Raw genomic sequence first — 20,654 nt, 5'->3', positions numbered from 1 at the left:
CTCGGTGGAAGGTCCGCCTATATGCACATTCCGATGCGACCAGCAGCCGCCACAATATGAATGAAGACTGAAGGAGGTGCGATTGTCCTACGGAGCTTTTTCTTAAAAAAACTAAAACAAACAAAGGGCTAACCAGTGAGAATGGCATACAAGATAAAAAGGGAAACTGTTACAAATAAGGAAAAAAGGAAAGCACTTTTCATAGATGAGCAGAAAGATCTGTGCGTCACACAATGCAACTGAGGTAGGCACTGTATCTTTGCCGTTTTTGTTTTGTTTTGGTTTTTGCTCTTTATTAGACTGACAAAACTGAGAAAGCGCTCGCTTGGTTGATGGCATGACCGAGGCAATACAAAAAAATAAATGTGCAGCAAAATGGCAAACATAGCAATTAGTCTTAAATTACTGACTTTCTGACCACTTTCTGATTTTTTTTTTTTTTTCTGAACAGAAAAAGTAAAGTTTCCCTGGATCGGTTTGCTGTGCCAAAATCAACCAATGAATTTGAAAAGAAGCAGACAAAAGAAGGAAAAAAAAAACACCTGAATCAGAATTTGCCTGTGTTGTTAAGGAAGAAGGCTCTACTTCAATGAGGAGCTATAGTCCTCCTCCTTTCCCCTCCTTGGTTAAAGTTAATGAGCAATAAACTTATCATATTTACTTAGCGTTTTATTTCTTTAAAATAGTGTATATTCACTTAGTTCTATATTGTACTATATTTTTAACCTTGCTGATAAAAAAGGTAAGTACAATTAAATTTTGGGGCTGGAACATATTAAGTGCATTTCCATTCATTTCAATGTGAAACATTCCCTCGAGTTACAGTGTGTGGGTGTGTGTGTGCGTGCGTGCGTGTGTGCGTGCTCCTGTGAGCATCTTCACCACCTGTGCCTCGTTCACCCTAATTACCCCTTGTATTTAACCTCGTGTCTCATTCCCTCTCGTCGCCAGTTCGTTGTACCTTGTCGTCGCGTTCCAGCATTCCTTGTTTCTACGTCAGACTCACAGTAAGATTTGACCCTGTTCCGATTATCGACCTCGCCTCTTTGCCTCATGTTTTTGGATACTGTTGCCTTTCTTGGATTGCCTGCCTGTGTACCGACCTATGCCCGTATATTAAACCTCTCTTTTTGGAAACTGTCCATTTGTTTTGGAGTCGTGCATTTTTGGGTCCTATCCGCCGTTCCGTTCATGACACTTCATTGTGCTATCTGTAACCATCCTGTTTGTGTGTATTGCCAAAAAAGCTATATTTTTGTTTCATCTGCCCATAAAATTTTGTTTATAATTCGGTCTTTTGTATCAAAAAGTTCTCAATAGAAAAAAAATTCCTTCAGTTGATTATTTTTAGCGGCACGGTGGACGACTGGTTAGAGCGTCAGCCTCACAGTTCTGAGGACCGGGGTTCAATCCCCGGCCCCGCCTGTGTGGAGTTTGCATGTTCTCCCCGTGCCTGTGTGGGTTTTCTCCGGGCACTCCGGTTTCCTCCCACATCCCAAAAACATGCATGAATTGGAGACTAAATTGCCCGTAGATGTGAGTGCGAATGGTTGTTTGTTTCTATGTGCCCTGCGATTGGCTGGCAACCAGTTCAGGGTGTACCCCGCCTCCTGCCCGATGATAGCTGGGATAGGCTCCAGCACGCCCGTGACCCTAGTGAGGAGAAGCGCCTCAGAAAATGGATGGATGGATGGATGATTATTTTTATTCAGGATATTCCACATTTAGTACTTAAACTTCATGAGTGCCAAGAATGGTGAGCAGGACCACACACACACACACGCACACACACAGTGTTGGAATATACATAATAGCACTATTATGACCCCTATTGTAATCACAATTATGAGTCATGATTATTCTTCATGTTCGGGAGAAATCTGTAGTTTTATTGCACTGCTTTTCAACAAAATATGTTCAACAGTTTTAAGTGCCAATCTTTAAAGAAGAATAAAGGATAGATACAAACAAATGTACACCAAAAAAACTTTACCAAGGGCTAACTAAATAAATAATGCTATTACAAAGATTAAACATGAATTGCAACTTAATGGAAGCAAATAGTTCATGCATAACGCAAGCACCTACTTTTCATTTGAAAATCCCTGTCAATTTAGTGAATTGTCAAGGAAGGGTATGTCTCCGTTGTACTGCTTATTTGGTCAGTCGTGCACGGTCACAAACTGCAAAGAACTGGACAGTCGTGATTTTCCTCTCTATGTACTCCCGGTATTTTGTTTTTAACTGCAGTCAGGCCAGCAGAAAAGCTGAAGTCAAGGCAGCTTCTACAACGATTGGTAATAGTGTCTTTCCACGCCGCCTCTCCGCCAACGTGCTGAGAGAGCCAACTGCAAAATAAAAGCTTCATATATTACTACATTGGAAACAAATGCCATTTTAAGCTTTTTATTTTGAAGTTGGCCGCAGAGCACGGTGCTGGCCCTTAATTGAGCCTTAACCATACATTAGCCCCCTGATGGCTGGCTGACAAGGTTGCGGGGACTGCTGCAAATGAAGCACTTTTTATACGCAGCAATGCCCTGATTTTAAATGTAAAAATAAATACATTAAAAATCGATCACAATTCAAATTTGATTCATTGTACAGCCCTAATACTATATTGCCAAAAGTATTGGCTCACCTGCCTTGACTCACATATGATCTGAAGTGACATCCCCTTCTTAATCAATAGGGTTTAATATGACATTGGTCCACCTTTTACAGCTATAACAGATTTAACTCTTCTGAAAAGGCTTTCCACAAGGTTCAGTTGTGAGTGAAGTTAATTTTTGACCATTCTTTCAGAAGCGCATTTGTGAGGTCACATGATGTTGGATGAGAAGGCCTGGCTCTCAGTCTTCCCTCTAATTCATCCCAAAAGTGTTCTATCGGGTTGAGGTAAGCCAGTCAAGTCCATCCACACCAAACTCTCTCATCCATGTCTTTATGGACCTTGCTTTTGTGCATTGGTGCAGAGTCATGTTAGAACAGGAAGGGGCCACCCCCAAACTGTTCCCACAAAGCTGGGAGCAATGAGTTGTCCAAAAGCTCTTGGTATGAAAAATCCTTCAGATTTCCTTTCAGTTCCTGGAACTAAGGAGCCAACATTTTGGATAACGCCATGCTCCCAACTTTGTGGAAACAGTTATTTCATTTCTCACATGGCTGTGCACCAGTGTACAAAGCAAGGTCCATTCAGATGTGGATGAGAGAGCTTGGTGTGGATGAATTAGACTGGGCTGCACAGAGTCCTGACCTCAACCCAACAGAACACCTTTGGGATGAATTAGAGAGGAGACTGAGAGCCAGGCCTTGTCGTCCCACATTAGTATGTGACATCACAAATGCGCTTCTGGAAGAATGGTCAAAAGTTCCCATAAACACACTCCTAAACTTGGTGGACAGTCTTCCCAGGAGACTTGAAGCTGTTACAGCTGCAACGGGCGGGCTGACGTCATATTGAACTCTATGAATTCGGAATGGGCTGGCACTTAAGTTTGTATGTGAGTCAAGGGAGGTGAGCGAATACTTTTGGCAATACTCCATAGTGTATATATAAACTATGATTTGACAGCTGAACTACAATACAATGAGTTTGACAACCCTGAGCTCGAGGGTGGGGGGGCCTTGCTCAAGGGCACCTAGACATTAATAAAAAAGCAAGGTAGCATCTCCAAAAAGTAGTTACCCTTTTTGTTTTAAATGACTTGTCCGCAGCAGGACTCAAACAATGACCCTCCTGTTCCAAAGCCCAAGTCCTTATAGATTAACTACTACCACCTGTATGTGTACATCGTGGGCATTATTTTCACCTTCCTAATTTAATATGTGGTTCTGTATTAAATAGGCACTGAATAAAAGATAACTCAACATTACTCACCACTGAAAGGCATTGTAGTGGAAGTAGACCATTCCCAGGCCATAAAGAAAGGCAGCATTCTGTTCATGATTAGAAGACTTTTATTCAGATCAATAAAATACATAAAAGTCCATCATAATCATACAGTCTGTTATCATGGACACCATGTGATCATAGTTATGTTAGCTTACCTTCCAGTAGTCTGACTGTAAACTGTAGTACCTCTGGTATGCCGATAATGCTGTAATTGGGAGAAAAGGACAGAGGAGGATGACAGTTAGTTAGCGGCAGTGTTAACTGAAGCAAAGGAAAATGTAGAAAGCCACAGCATAGGAAGCGGACAATTTTTAAAGACCCTGCAAAAGGGAAGGACTCCGTGCAGACTCACCTTTTGGGTAATCCTCCAAGAGGAGGTTGAAGTGGCCTAGCTGGCAAAACACCTCAGGCTCTACTTTGCCCTCCGCCTTGAGGATGACTGAATCGTAGCAGCGGACAGCCTGAGGGGAACACATGTGCACATGTCATGCACGTTGCTCAGGTGGTACTGATAAAAGCATGTCTCCGATATTCAATGAGAAAATACAGCTATAGGCTCAATCACAGAGTTTAATGTCATGCTGAACTGATTCCAGACCGTGAATAAATTATTATTCATTATTCAGAACAGTGTGTTCTGCATTATTATTGTTTTTGCACTAATGTCTTTATTAGGATTCAATTAATTATAGACGTCCCAGCACAAAAGCCAAGAATCCTAAATCTGACCAAGTTCTCTCTTTTTTTTGTCTGTCTTTCTTTTTCTCTCTTTCAAGTTGATATCTCGGTTTGTGTCACTTTGCCCGGAGAAAGCGGACTCTATGGTCTGCTGTTGCTGCTGAATAGGCATTGTTTTGGGGGGATAATGGTGGGGGTATTAGCACTACTCTGGGATTGTAAAGTCGTGCTCTAGCGTGTGGTGATAGGTGGTATTCTGTCTTCGTGAGAGCATTCACTCAACATAATTTTCCATGAAATTTTCTGTTTAAATTTTTATTTGTCAGATTTAAAAAAAAATAAAATAACTACCAAGCGTATGCCTTTCTTGTCAACTACGTCATCCGTTGAGCCTTGGGGCTGTATCCTCTCTCTTTTCTTCCGAGGGAACACATTTTCTTTTTTTTTTTTCAGCGGTCTCCCACTGCTGAGGTACGGTGATTTCTCGTTTATAATGCGCACCCATGTAATATGCACCTGCAAAGTTGACCTCAAAATTCTGGAAAACATTTCTACCCATGTGCAATGTATTTTTAAAATGCATGATTTTGCTTCGACCCATATGATTTTGATTTCCTCTTACTTTGAAATTCTACTTTTATTTAGTAAATGAGAAAACACAGTTGTGCTCTTATGTTTGATTACCCAGGCAGAATTTGTAAGATGGGTACAATTCTATAAAGAAAATATAAAGGGCCAGGCGAAACATTACATTTTATTTTAATGGGATTCAAATTAAACTGTCAAGCATTTCAGAAAAGCATTATCATAAAAAAACGTAACCATAAAGAAATTAATGATGGTTGTTGTTCAGTCATCAGTCGTATTTGAAAAAAATAAAATAAAAATAAACAAATATTTCACAAATTCTGCCAGAGTATGTAAACTTATGAGCACAACTGTACATATGCAGTCATACGTACCCCTGTCATATTGGAATGAAAGTGCAGACTACACCTTTTTTCATAAAACCTCGGCGCTATATTAGAATGAAACTGTACACCTCTCTCATAACATCTATGTTGCCAGGACTGTTTGAAAACTGATAACTGAAGAAAAATGTAACTGTAAAACAGTTTTACAGTTAGTGAAAAAAATATGTAATCATCTGACAGGTACATTAAAAATGTGGATTATTTCACAGGATTTCATTTTTGAGGCTGGTTGTTGATTTGAGCATACGCCTACTTTCCCACTAGCGGGTCAAGCAACCTTGTCAGGAGTTTAGAAGAGCAACAAGTGGGTAAATGGTGACAACATAAATGGACCAAAGACACCACAGCCACTGGCTGAATGGCCTTCCCCAAAGCAGCTTGTTTAAAAGTGAAGGAATGGACAGTGACTCTGGATCTTTATTGAAGGTAGTAAATGTAATTTCCATCACGATAAGTAGTGTAGAAAATGGATGGATGGACAGCATCAATAAAGTATGTACCCATCTCTCTCTCCATTTACAGTGGTGTGAAAAACAGGAAGGGGGCAAACACTTTTTCACAACACTATCTAAGGTATTGCCTTCTGGAACAGTTCGAAAACATCTTTTGCTCATACAACTACGCATTTCTTTTAAATGTCCTTAAATCCAGCCATTTGCTCTGGATTCAGGAGAGATTTCATAAAACATTCTGTAAATATATATAACAGGCAGGTTTATGATTTATTTTGATTTCATATTTACATATATTACTTATTTTCAAGGCAACATTTTTTATTTTGATGTTTGAGTTAAAAAGACGACAATTCCTGAGATTTAAATGTTCAAATTAAAGAGATAAAATAAAATGATTTCCATTCAATTATCAGTTGCGTTAGATTCTACTTTTGCAGAATCATCAACACGTATGAGTGAGGGGGTAGTCATGATATGACAAAATTGTTCAGGGGGTATACAAGACATAAAAGGTTGAGAACCACTGCTCTATGGTATGTGGCAGTTATTTAATGCAAAAAAAACAATTGCATCTCAAGAAACATCACCAAACAGACGACAAACATGATGGACTGAAGCAGTCCGCCATTCACTCCTAGAGTACATCCATACCCAAAGCACAGTCAGCTTCATATAATAGTATTCTTCCTATATTTATGTGCAGTGTTTTTAATCCAGTAAATTATTGCAATTGTACGTTGAGGAACATTGCCCTTAAACTGTTCGACTATTTTCTCACGCACTTGTTCACAAAGAGGTGAACCTCGCCCCATCTTTGCTTGTGAATGACTGAGCAATTCAGGGAAGCTCCTTTTATACCCAATCATGGCACCCACCTGTTCCCAATTAGCCTGTTTACCTGTGGGATGTTCCAAACAGGTGTTTGATGAGCATTCCTCAACTTTCTCAGTCTTTTTTGCCAGCTGTCCCAGCTTTTTGGGAAGGTGTTGCAGCCATAAAATTCTAAGTTAATGATTATTTGCTAAAAACAATAAATTTGATCAGTTTGAACATTAAATATCTTGTCTTTGTAGTGTATTCAATTAAATATAGGTCGAACATTATTTGCAAATCATTGTATTCTGTTTTTATTTATGTTAATACAACGTCCCAACTTCATTGGAATTGGGGTTTTAATTCCAACACCGTTTACCTGATTTGGATGGACAGTAAATACCCTCAAATTAAAGCTAAAAGTCTGCATTTAAACCACAGCTTGTTCGTTTCATTTCAAATCCAAAGCCAAAAAGGTGAGAATTGTGTCCATATCCCAATATTTATGGACCTGATTGGAAATATCAATGCTAGTAACACAGATGAAATTTTTAGTCAACTTTATACATGAGCCGAGCTCATTCACAGATGATTATCATCAGTAGACTCGGCAAGGCACCTATTTTACATTAGAAAAACCTCACGGTAAACCACCAAACAAACATAAAAAGTATGCATCCTGAAATAATGTTAATAATAATAATTAATAAGCTTAATAATATTATTATTAATAAAAAAATAATATAATAACTTGGATTTCTACAGAACTTAGTGTGAAATCTGGGCTTCTTTAGTTGAACACAAACCTGATATATTTGCATGGAGTCATGACTTATTCTGTTGGATGAATTGCTACAGGTGGATACACAGGTTTATTGTATCTTTTTGTCAACTAATAAACTTTTTCTCGTGCTGCTTAAAATTAATTGGTTCCACACATCACAAGTATCTGTTTTGACCTAGCTTTTGAATCCTATTCAAATAGGGGTCTACAAATCCTTTATACTGATGGTATACTCCATTTACAGACTTGACAAAAAATTCACTCTTCTTCATTCTCATTTATGCCGTTATTTTTAGATCCTGCATTTTGTGCAAAATCAATTTCCTCACTTTCCTAATCACACCCAGAGACCGTGAAGATTTCTTTCTCTTTCTCAAAAAAAAAAAATTAAATCCCTAACTTCACTTTTAGACAATTCGATTTTTAGCTCTGTGAGCTATCTGGAACCAGCACTTAAGGATTACAACCTCTGACAAACAATACAGCCATATACTTAATCTTGTACACACTTAATATGCACTAGGGACCATCTCCTACAGTGCAAGATCTTGCACAGGAGCTACTTCACCAATGTGAGATTATCCATCCATCCATTTTCTGTACCGCGGGCATGCTGGAGCCTATTCCAGCTATCTTCCAGCGGGGGCCAGCCAATCGCAGGGCACATATAAACAAACAACCATTTGCACTCACATTCACACCTACAGGCAATTTAGAATCTTCAATCAACCTACCACGCATGTTTTTGGGACGTGGGGTGAAACCGGAGTACCTCGAGAAAACCCATGCGGGCACGTGAAGAACATGCAAACTCCACACAGGCAGGGCCGGGATTTGAACCCCGGTCCTCAGAACTGTGAGACAGATGTGCTAACCAGTAGCTCACCGTACCGCCAATGTAAGATTAGCCAAAAAATAAATCCAAAAAGACCTGACTCTTGCAAACAATGTAAACTCTCATCGACTAATCACATGCACGTTTTGGGCACGCCATCTTTGATACGTTAGGGAAAGCCCCTTTATATTACAGTGAACTCTGACCCCCTTACTACTCTTTTTGGAATGCCCCCCGCCCGCATTACTTTGGTCCAACTTGTCACATTATTGCTTTCAACACTTTGCTTGCTATAGGAGGTTCATTCTCCTTAAATGGATTCATGATTTCCCAACTACACATTGACATACTCAGGAAATTGTATAATCCTTGAGACTCGAGAAAATCAGATTCTCCCTTCAGGGTGACTGACAGGGCTTTTGTAAAACTTGGCAGCCCTTACGTATTGAAGCTGAAAACCAATTAACTGCTAAGTTGTTGATTGTGTTTACTCATGTATTTATTTTCACTAATTAATTTATTTCATCCCTTTCTCTTGTGGTTTTATATTATTCTTTCACTCTGCTATATTATTTTTCAACTTGGCAATTCCTTCAGAAATTTGGTTATCTTGTCCTGTCTAATTTGTTTTGTACAGTAGATGTATGTGAATAAGCGAGTTGTTCGGGTAGGGAAGTTGTAATCGCCCTCTAAAGCACCTTTAATGGAGATATTATTTTCAACATGACAAAACATCAACACATCTGAGACGACCACTGTTGTCCCTGCCGTTTTCTGTACCCATTCCATAAATTAAATTAAATTGACAAAACATTTGAAATAGGACTGATTATCAGCAATAATCTCTATTTAGACGGATAAGCTTTTGAAGCTCAAAGAAGAAAAGGACGACTTTTACAGCAAATAACAGATTTTTATTCTTATAGTAGCAACATGATAAGATTTCCCAAAAATAACAGTCGGTCAAAATGCAGTCTGATTGGAATGGCAACTACTGAGTACATTCAATTCAATTTTAAACATTTGAAGATGCTCATTTGAACAAATTGGCAAAAACATGTTTCCCCATTTTATTTTATTTTTTTTTAAAGGAATGGTGTGTATTTTTTTTTCTCTAAAAAGAAAAATAATGAAGCTAAGCTAGTGAAATTTGGACATACTACATGAACCCATAAAGTAATATTAAAAATATAGGAAATTTGAAAATGTGAGAATTGGTTGCCATGGTAACAGGAATTTTGTAATACAATTATGTTATTTCCCTACTAAGGCTATTTCTCAGGAAGTACTGGATGGATTTGGCTGAAATATGCTATGCACCTTCTTATAAATCTATTGTATGGGACTATGACGTTTGGTACTACACAGTTAATTCTACCTGATACTGTAATTACCTGAAGTACCATAGCAACAATCAAACATGGTGGTGGTAGCCTGATTGTCTTGGTCTCCTTTCAGGACCTGGAAATCACTTGCTGTGATTGATGGAACCATGAATTCTACTCTTTAACAGAAAATCCTGAAGGAGAATGTACAGCCATCAGTTTGTGACCTAAGGCTGAAGCGCACTTGGGTTCTACAGTAGGATAACGATCCAAAACACACCAGCAAGTCAACTTCTAAAGGGCTTTAAAAAAACTAAATGAAGGTTTTGGAGCGGCCTAGTCAAAGTCCGGCCTTGAATCCGATTGAAATGCAGTGGCATGACCTTAAAAAGGCCGTTAATGCTCAAAAACCCTAACTTTTTGCTGAATTGAAACAATTCTGCAAGGACTCGTGGGCCAAAATATCGCTACAGAGATGTGAAAGACTCGTTGCCAGTTATAGATAACGCTTGATTTCAGTTTTTGCTGCTGAGAATGGCCCAACCAGTTTATTAGGTTTAGGGGGCCATTACTTTTCACACAGCGCCAGGTAACTTTGAATAGTTTTTTTTCTCCTTTATAAATACAATCATTTAAAAACAGCATTTTAAATTCAATTGGGTTATAGTTGTCTATTTACATTTGTTAGATGATATTAAACAAAGCGGGGAAACTATGCAAAAATATAAGAATTTGAGAAAGGGGCCAATACTTTGTCACGGCACAGTATATTTTCATAAAATTATAAAAAAGGACATTACAAATGGCCTCAAATTCTTATTTGCATTAAGGAAAGTATCATGCAAAATCTGTGAAAGTTTGAAGACCCCCATAACGTAAATCCGTGTTTCCCCCCCCCCCCCCCCCCTAATTTCATTCAATATGTTCAATATTCCATGCATTGGCCATTCGGCGGAATTGCCACTTCCTTGTTCATAAACCGAGTTCTACCTGGATAGTGTGCAATTGGCCATGAAACTATACCCACAACTCAAAAAAATACATCTTCCCCAAAGTGTAATGTGTTTTGTGTTATTTGGGCGGCGTGTCTTGTAATGGTGTCACAATACCAAAATTCTGACTTCGATACTATACCTGCATAAAGTACCTAGATAGCAGTAATGAAACGTTACCATGGCAACAATCTAAAACATCAGTAAAAGCAGTGGAATAAAAACTGACAAAACTTTACCTATTTTTATATTTATTTTATTCATTCAAAACATCGCGATAAACTTGAAAAATTATGTAATAATGGAATTAGCCTATTCTTAACATTGCATTTTTTAAATAATTAGATCAATGTACATGACGAATGTGAGTGTTTGTATGTATATAAAATTGGACATCTATATACAGTATATGTATATCGTCATGAAAAAAAAATAGTAGACCACCCTTGTTTCTTCAATTTCTTGTTCATTATAATACCTGGTACCACTAGACGTTTCACCTAAAGAATCCAAAAGGTGAATTGTATTACTAAATATCATTTTGGTTATTATCAAGAAAACCATGGAAAATGACGAACTAGATATCAGCTCTTATATTCAACTCTTATGAGTTATTTTCGTTGTTCTCATTACATTTGTCCAAAGTAGGGCTGGACAATTAATCGAATATTAATCGTGATCACGATTTTGCCTGCCACGATTAAATGAGGCATATTTTTTATATTTAAAATGTGGGCATTGCTGCATATGAAAAGTGCTTCATATGCCCGCAGCCAGCCACCAGGGGGCGAACATTTTTAAAGCTCAATTGTGCACTGGCTACGGCGCTGCAGGGCCAACTTGAAAATGAAAGTCTAAAATGGCATTGATGTCCAATGTAGTAACATATGAAGCTTTTAATTTGACGTTAGCCCTCTCTGCACATTGGCGGAGAGGCGGCAAGTCAAAGTAAGACACTATTAACAATCATTGTAGTGGCTGCTTTGACTTAAACTTTTCGGCTGGCCTGAATGCATTGAAAAAATGCCAGGAGTAAGTAAATAAGCAAATCACAACTGTCAAGTTCTTTTCAGATTGTGACCGTGCAGGACTGATCAACGGTCAAGCAGAACAACAGATACGTACCCATCTTTGACAATTCACTATATTGACGGGGATTTACAAATGAAAAGCCGGTGCTTCCAGCCTAATGTTATTGCGTTATGCATCAATTGTATTTTCTTCCATTAAGTTGCAATTCGTGATTGCACTTTGTAATAGCATATTTATTCAGGTAGACCTTGGTAAAGTTGATTTTTTTGAGTGCATTTATTATTTATTATTATCTATCATTTATTCTTATTGAAAGATTCATTTTGAACTGAAAACATACATATTGTTTGTTGGAAAGTAGTGCAATAAAAATAAAGATTTTTCTCTAACATGAGGAATAATCATGATTACAATATTGATCAAAATAATTTGTATTATTATTTTGGCCATAATCGTGCAGCCCTAAAACAAAGGTATCTTTAGTTGCACCTGGCATTAAAAATTAAAAAGAAACTGAAGAAACAACAAGGGGTTTTTATTCAAGCTTTTAGTGTGCAGTATTCTTGTATTTGACTGCATTTGATTTCTCTCATTGTAAACAATACATTGTGCGTCCAATCAGTGCAGTGCTGATTTTTCATTTTGTAAGGAGCCACGACACTCAAAAAGTGGACATTTTTGCTCCACTTGCATAATAAGTGGTGCAAAGTGGTTTTCCTTTTGTATTCGAGTGGATTTCTATTCTTCTTGAACTCCCCGATTTCTGGAGTGGTCTCCGACGACGAGTGTAGTCTGTTTCCAGGTTGGAGCACTCCAAGCTGGGCTTCTATGCGGCATTCACCTGAGCTAAGTCGTCTCAAGCTACAGATGCTATCGATCTCCTGCTGGTAACATGGCCTCTTGTGTGCATTGAATGCAGAGTTTCCCCAACAGCAGAGGATAACCCAGTGCATATAACAGTGACTTTGTTCACATAGCCTCGTGAGCTGCGGACTCAGAGGTTACGTCTCGGAGGTTACGCCCCGGTTGCTACGGTCAATGGGTGCCAACATATCTGCAGGAGGCAGGAGCTAGTTGGCGGTTTGAAGCCATTTCAGTCTTCTGGTTCCCATACAGTCACGCGCCCACACAGAAACCTCGTACCTCACGCCACACTTAACGGCATCATTGGCTGACTGTCGGCTTTTTGTGTATTGGCCTTTAAGACACCAGATGAGCACTGTCGTGTATTTTTTTTTTTTTTTTTAAACTACTGGTAAAAATAAATAAATAAATAAATAGAATTTTGCCATGCTATTTTTCATGTCAACATACCGCAGTACAGTACTGGTATCAGTACTTGGTGCAACACTAGTGTCTTGCATCTGGCACCATGCACGTTATGTTGCGAGGCAGCAGAAACCGAGCTCATTGCAAGGCAGACAGCAGTTAGAGAAGCCGCCAGAGCAGCATTACAGGCGGCCGTCAGCCTCACAGTTTTGTGCCACACGTCGCAGGGGCTCCTCTCACAATTGCCACTTCCTTGTTGATAAATAACTTCACCCTATTCTACCAGTATAGCATGCAATTGGCCATGAAACTATGCCCACAACTCAGAAAAATACAACCTCCCTGAAGTGTAATATGTTTTGTGTCATTTTGTCTGGCACGTTGTGTTGTGAGGCTGCTGCACGGGACATCAGTGCACGTCTTTGATTGACAGGGGGAGGCGGGATTTTCAGAGCTCTCAGCGACACGTCCACAGCGTCTGGAAGCTGAAAGAATGTCTCAATTCTTGAGCATTTTGAAGCTTGATTTCACATACTTTGCCATTTTTTTATGCATTCATTGTCTGTGTTGTTAACAAGACTGCTGTGATGTGTCAATTTTACAAAACTTTTTTTGTCTGTTTTGTCTTTAAAGCTGTTGTCTTAAATAGAATAGTAGTTGTGATAGAAGAGGCCACAAACTTCCGGTTCTAAGGATTAAACTCGGATTGTTCAAGTCAATGCAATGCAATATGACTGCATTCTTCAAAAGATTACTCAAGATACACCAAAAATTCCACTTAATGGCACGAGTAGTATTATTCAAGGAAATGCATCCATGTTAATAGATGTTCAATGTGGACCTATAGCACCATGCATAGCTATTAGCTAACGTTACTTCATTACCACCAAGCTTTGGTAAAACTACAAGACTACACAATCTTTGACATTTTACTAACAATCACAAGCAAATCAAACTATGTACATCAGCACAACATTATCATGTTTTTTTTCCTTGGCGCTTGGGTTGGCCACTTAATTAGGGACAGCTTGGGTTGGCCACTTAATTAGGGACAGCGAGGAGGTTATTTTCCGTATTTAAAAGAGGATTGCGTGTTTTCTAGTGGAAGAAGCAAACAAACATTACTAAGTAGGCCCGGGCGATATAGAGTTTTTCGATTAATTTGAGTTTTTTTTACTCTGAACCATTTTAAAAAATATACCGTATTTTCCTGCACTATAAGGCGCACTAAAAGCCTTTAATTTTCTCAAAAATCGACGGTGCGCCTTTAAACCCGGTGCGCCTTATGTGTGCACTGAGTTCCAAAATGTTGTGCGAGTTTGGTAAGGCGGCACGGTGACCGACTGGTTAGAGCGTCAGCCTCACAGTTCTGAGGACCCGGGTTCAATCCCTGGCCCCGCCTGTGTGGAGTTTGCATGTTCTCCCCGTGCCTGCGTGGGTTTTCTCCGGGCACTCCGGTTTCCTCCCACATCCCAAAAACATGTATGAATTGGAGACTCTAAATTGCCCGAAGGCATGACTGTGTGTGCGAATGGTTGTTTGTTCCTATGTGCCCTGCGATTGGCTGGCAACCAGTTCAGGGTGTACCCCGCCTCCTGCCCGATGACAGCTGGGATAGGGTCCAGCACGCCCGCGACCCTAGTAAGGAGAAGTGGCTCAGAAAATGGATGGATGGAGTTTGGTTAGCGCTCCGCTTCATTAACTGTCGGACCATTTCCCGCCGACATAATACGCACACTACGTACACTGGCAGTGATAAACCAATTAGAAAACATTACGTAAAGCTATGTACAGTACGTACGCTTACCTCCGCCACGCCTCCGGTAGGTATACTGTACTAGCTAAACAACATTTGTTTGGCTAAGGACCCCCGAAAATGGCATCAGTGAAGAGACATGCTTATGAGGCACAATTCAAACTACAGGCTATCAGTTACGCGGTTGTAAATGCGAATAGAGCAGCCGTGAGAGAATTCAAAATCGAGCACAAGAACAGCCGGGAGAAGCGTCTCTACAGTCACCATTCGACTGAAGGCAATAACGATAGCACAAGACATGAAGGTCGAACACTTTCAAGGAGGTTCGTCTTGGTGCTTTCATTTTATGAAAAGGCGCCAAGGACTACCGTGGCGCAGCAACTGCCAGCGAACTCCAACCGCTGGACATTGGTGTAAACGGGGCGTTCAAAGTGAAGTTGCGAACGCCGTGGGAGCGATGGATGAGAGACGGCAAACACACCTATACAAAGACTGGGAGCCAGCGCCGGGCGAGTTACTTCACGATATGTGAATGGATTGTGGATGCCTGGAACCCGGCATGTTTGATGGCGAAATTGCCCAGCTGTTCATTCAGATACAGAAGATGAGGACTTCGATTGATTTGTGACAAAAGATTCATCAAAAAAATAATGCGAGTATATTTTTAAATGCGTAGTAGAATGAAGTTCAACCAAACTCACTCTTTTGCTTCCGTTACCTTGTTTTAACGGTGCGGAAAATACGGTAGTTGTTTTTTTTCTTCTTGCTGCTGTGCACATTTCGCTCCCATGAGCTTCCTTAGTTTCCACCTTGTTTCCAATCAAAGAGATACACACACTAGTGCAACAACATAGCTGCCAACAAAGACAGCGAAAGGTTTTTTTCAAAAGAAAGGAATTGTATCATCAGTGGTTTCGGTTTGCAGCGACCAACGTAGAACAAGTAACTGGGCACTGCAAAGTCTGTCGAAAGCCCACTGCAACAAAAGACAGCGGCATAATGAACTTATTCCATTAAAACAGAGACATCCATCCAAGTGGGAGAAATGCCAATCTTTACGAGGGGGACAAGACCGCTACAACCAACAAACTCCTGCTAAAAAAAACAGCTTACTGTGGAGTCATTTATCCAAGGCACCATGTATGATAAGAATATGGGCACGATGGAGAGCGATCACTGAAGCGGCCCCTTTGCACATCGCTAAAGATATGGGCCACATATACAGTAGAAAGACTGGGCTTATCCACTTGCTAAAAAATAGAGACCCCAGGTATGTACTAGTAAAAACATATTCGTGCCTATCTGCGTATTATTTTGCACTTTAGTTTAACGCCCCAAGATGCCACCTAAGCGCCTGGCTCCTTCTAAGTGGAAGAGTAGCTAGCGTTACCCTCCAGCTAAAGTATGTGCTACCTAGCCGCAAGTATTTTGCTGAAGTTCCATTACCCTGTTTGTACAGTTCTTGTGAAGAAGAAAAAAATCAGCAGAGAGCTGCATTGACAGACATGTCGTCCAGTCTAACCATTGATCCAAACATGAGTTTCAATGTAGAAAACGTTATAGACTGAGTACATACCTCATGTCTTGCACCTTAACCAAAGTGTCATGTGTTTAGTTCATATCCACGTTTACACGTGGCATTGTTAATCTTTTAAAACAAACCTGAACAAAAGTTTTAAATTTACACATTATCAATTTCAGTGTTCGAGTTGATTTATTATTTATTTTCATACAGTGTGCTCTGCTACATTTATTTTTCCAGAAGTATTTTATTCAAGACATTAGTTTTGCACTTTAACTCATGGCAGATACTAGGGGTTACTTTAATTTTTTCTTAAAATAAAGTAAAACTTGTTTTTAGTTTTCTCTGTCATTTGTACTTGTTTTCTTCGGGGAAAAGTAAAATCGGGAAGGAAAGAATTATTATATTTTTTTTAAATAAATAAATAACTCTTAAATCAATTTTGGGGTGAAAAAAATTTTTGATTTTATTTTTAGGCTATATTACCCAGCCTTGTTACAGAGGTACAGAAACTAAATGGATCACTCCGTTAATTTAAGAGAACCCATGTTTTGTTTTATTTAACTTGCCCCGAGGACATAGCAAATGAATAGAGCCTAGAGATATGTGCTGCAAGTCGCATCTGCTTGCAAAATCACTCACATCTTCGTTCAATTACAGGCATGAAAACTCAATGATGCACGACATTTTGGATATTAACCGTTGCTATGAGTCTGGACGAATATACTAAATAGGGCTTGGCATTGTTTAGAACCTCACGATTCAATTTTGATTCTTTAGGTTGCAATTCGATTCGATATAGATTCTTTAGGTCACAATTCGATTCAATATTGATTCTTTACGTTGCCGTTTGATTCAAGAATACATTTTGACAATTTTGAAGTATTTCTTTTTGATGCCATGTAAAAATATGTTGTATGTCACGTCCCAGTCTTTGAGCAATAAAACATCAACAAATAAAAATGTGCATGTAACTAACTTATGCATATAGAGTACAAAAGCAAAAAACATGACTGTTGTGAATAAACACTGAAAGGTCAAGTACATTTATACTTAAATAGTGTGTATTTCCCCTTGGAAACTGTAATACAAAATTTTTAAAATTGCACAATAATAACTTGTAACGTGAGTATAAAAGCGGTTGAAATGGTAAACTATATTAAATGTTGATTGTTTTCATCAACTACGGTAAAAATTTTAAATTGATTTAACATTATTTGCCCATTATTTGATAATCTCAAGAAGGATCTTAAGGACTTTTTTTTAGAATTTTCTCAAAGTCAAACAGTTTAGTTGAAGATATTCTAAATCTTTGGTGGAAAATATTAGTAGGCTAAATTTAGCTGTCAGATAAATATAACAGATTTCAAAAGCAGGACAAAGTGGTCCCCAACCCCCGATCCGCGAACCAGTACCGGTCCGTAAGGCATTTGTTACCGGGCCGCATAGAAGGAATGATCAATTTATATAATTTCCGCTGTATTGCGTTTTTGCATGTCAAATGTGTTGTATTTTGAAAAATTATCTGATCTTCTCCGCTGCAACAGCTGCGTGTCACAACTGACACGTCAAGACTGCACAGAACGCTGCAGCAGTTCCGTTTCCGCTCCCAGCCGACTCGTTCATTGCGGCGGCCAAGCTCAAAGATCGAATCATTTCATAAACTGATTAACTGATCATTACGTTCACTGACAAGATTTGTTCTTGTCCTTCCCTCAGGTAGGCGCTACCGATCAATGCAAACTAGAACTAGCAGACATTCCAACAGCTTCTTCCCTCTTGCAATCAACTTCCTAAACACCTAACCTACAATTCCATTGCAACATGATGGCCATTTTTTTGTCTTGAGTTTGTTGTCACATTTCTGTTGGGCCAATTATACATTACTCGTGCACTCACTGTAGTAGTCTCGCCATGCTGCACTATTTGCATATCTGTTGTTGACCAATACTGGCCATTCATGCCAGAGCAGCATCTGCTCCATTTGCACACTGACTGAGGAGTATCTGCAACATTTGCACAATCAACATTGTCCCAGATTATCACACTACTCGCTTGAAGTCTCGGCGCCCTTTGCACAATGGTCATTGCACCAGACTATTGCAATATTAGTCATTCGAACTGCTCTAAGTGCTAGAGGACTCTGCATCTTTTTGCACAATTGTCAAAAAAAAAACAATGTACCCGATAACTAGCAACCCTTTATTGCTCAGTGACTGTTTTTTTGTCCATGTCTTTATGTCTCAAAAGTGTTATCTGTCAATTGACTGTCTGTTGTCGTACTAGAGCGTAGACAAATTCCTTGTGTTTTTTGGACATACTTGGGAAATAAAGATGATTCTGATTTTGATTGAATGAAACGTTCACGAATGAAACAACACTAGACTGTACGTCGGTCACGTGATACGTTAATAAAAACAATTCCACAAACTAGCAAAAATGCGTAAAAAACAAACATCTTAAGAGAGCTTCTTTTCAAAAGGAAAAAGGCCACCTGAGGAGCCAGAAGAAGAGCCTATAACCTCAAAGAAAAAGAAAGCTTCTTTTATCCGTTATGCTGAGTTGTATTTTTCATGCATTTAACATTCGTTTTTAAGCCGGTCGTGTTAATTTATTTTTGCTGTATATATATGCCACACCTTGACAGCTGGGTCGAAAAAAAAAAGCCTACTCTAAACCGGTCCGTGCTGCAAAAAAGGTTGGGGACCACTGGTCTAAATTACTTAAGGGGGTGGGGGCCGTGACTATGTTGGTATTACCGGCTCGTGCATTGATGAAGAAGGCCGTTAGCTAGCTGCAAGAACAAATGTGAATTGCAGGACACATTGACCATCAACACTTCAAAAGTATGTCACGGTAATAAATATGCGTGATTCAATTCAGCGCCAATCGGCATCGGGTCTTGTCTTCCCAGAAGCGCCGCTCCCCACAACTGCGAAAGCCCGTGAGCCTGACTGCTTATGGCCAGCAGCGGCTGGACGGCGGGTTCAAGCATTTTACGAAACGGGGGGGGGACTAAACCACTAACACACATGGCAGAATGAGCGCGCTCACTTTAACTTTTATCAGGAAGGGCTTTCGATGCCAGTGATTTTGATTCTCCAGCGTGGCGATTGCTCTTTTTAAACCGCTGGAAACAACATTCTTTTTGGCCAAATAGTGTGTGTGTGTGTGTGCGCGTGTGTGTGTATATAAATGTTTTTTTTATATCAACTCTGACTCTAATATCAGTGCCTCACCACCCATAAATCCCACAAGTCACTGCTCTAAAGGGAGTGAAAACTGTTAGCAATAGGAACTTAGGGAGCATAAACTATCGCTGTTGAAAAATATATGAAAACATATACACATAACTATACACACCCGCATCTACGCAAACATCCATCCATCCATTTTCGGAGCCGCTTATCCCCACAGGGGTCGCGGGAGTGCTGGAGCCCATCCCAGCTATCATCGGGCAGGAGGCGGGGTACACCCTGAACTGGTCGCCAGCCAATCTCAGGGCACACATAAACAAACAACCATTCGCAATCACATTCGCACCTTGGGATGTGGGAGGAAATCGGAGTGCCCGGAGAAAACCCACGCAGGCACGGGGAGAACATGCAAACTCCACACAGGTGGGGCCAGGGATTGAACCCCAGTCCTCAGAACTGTGAGGCAGACGCTCTAACCAGTCGACAAAACATTAAAAAACACCTGCTGTATATTTAAACAACAGCTACATTACAGGTGTATGTAGAATTAAATAAGGAGAATGTAACATTGGATTTAAAAAAATGTATGGGTTGCATTAGACGGGGGCATCCGTCATAAAATTTGTGCCCAAAAAAATAAAATAAAATAAAAATAAATTATTTATGGGACAAGCCGAAAGTCACAACAATGGCGAAAAGTCACCCCTGGGCAACTGAATGCTATGGCACATTTACTATTTGCATTATTTATGTCAGTGATTCCCAACCAGTGTGCCGTGAGAAATTATAAAATTTGACTTAATTGCTAAAAAAAATATTGATTTACAATAAATAATGTATCTTTGTTCATTTATTTATGCCAGTGAGGTATAGTGACAGACAGAACAAATGAATGGTCTTCTATTAGATGGCAGAAAGTACATACAGTAATTAATGAATCCGCTTTTTGTGACATTTTTGTTTGTTGGTGTGCCGTGAGATTTTTCAATTGTAAAATATGTGCCTTGGCTCCATAAAGGTTGGAAATCACTGATTTATGTATTACGCATCTACCTCTATATTTTCACTGCGCAGTGTTGACACTTTTAGAGTTACAATATCTACTTGGAATCTGGGAGTCTTTGCAT

The 20,654-nt window shown here is 39.5% G+C and overlaps 1 protein-coding gene across 1 annotated transcript in view; it reads right to left on the bottom strand.

The window, feature by feature from the left end:
- LOC133489344 (histone demethylase UTY-like) overlaps nt 1–20,654 on the bottom strand; it is a 77,785-nt gene that overhangs the window by 53,967 nt on the left and 3,164 nt on the right. Inside the window, 3 exon segments of the mRNA XM_061798355.1 lie at nt 3,881–3,939; nt 4,051–4,100; nt 4,248–4,356. Coding sequence (XP_061654339.1) covers nt 3,881–3,939; nt 4,051–4,100; nt 4,248–4,356 — 218 coding nt within the window.

This window comes from Phyllopteryx taeniolatus, chromosome 1 (assembly GCF_024500385.1).
Source record: "Phyllopteryx taeniolatus isolate TA_2022b chromosome 1, UOR_Ptae_1.2, whole genome shotgun sequence".
NCBI lineage: Eukaryota > Metazoa > Chordata > Actinopteri > Syngnathiformes > Syngnathidae > Phyllopteryx > Phyllopteryx taeniolatus.
This window is presented reverse-complemented; position numbering and strand designations above follow the sequence as displayed.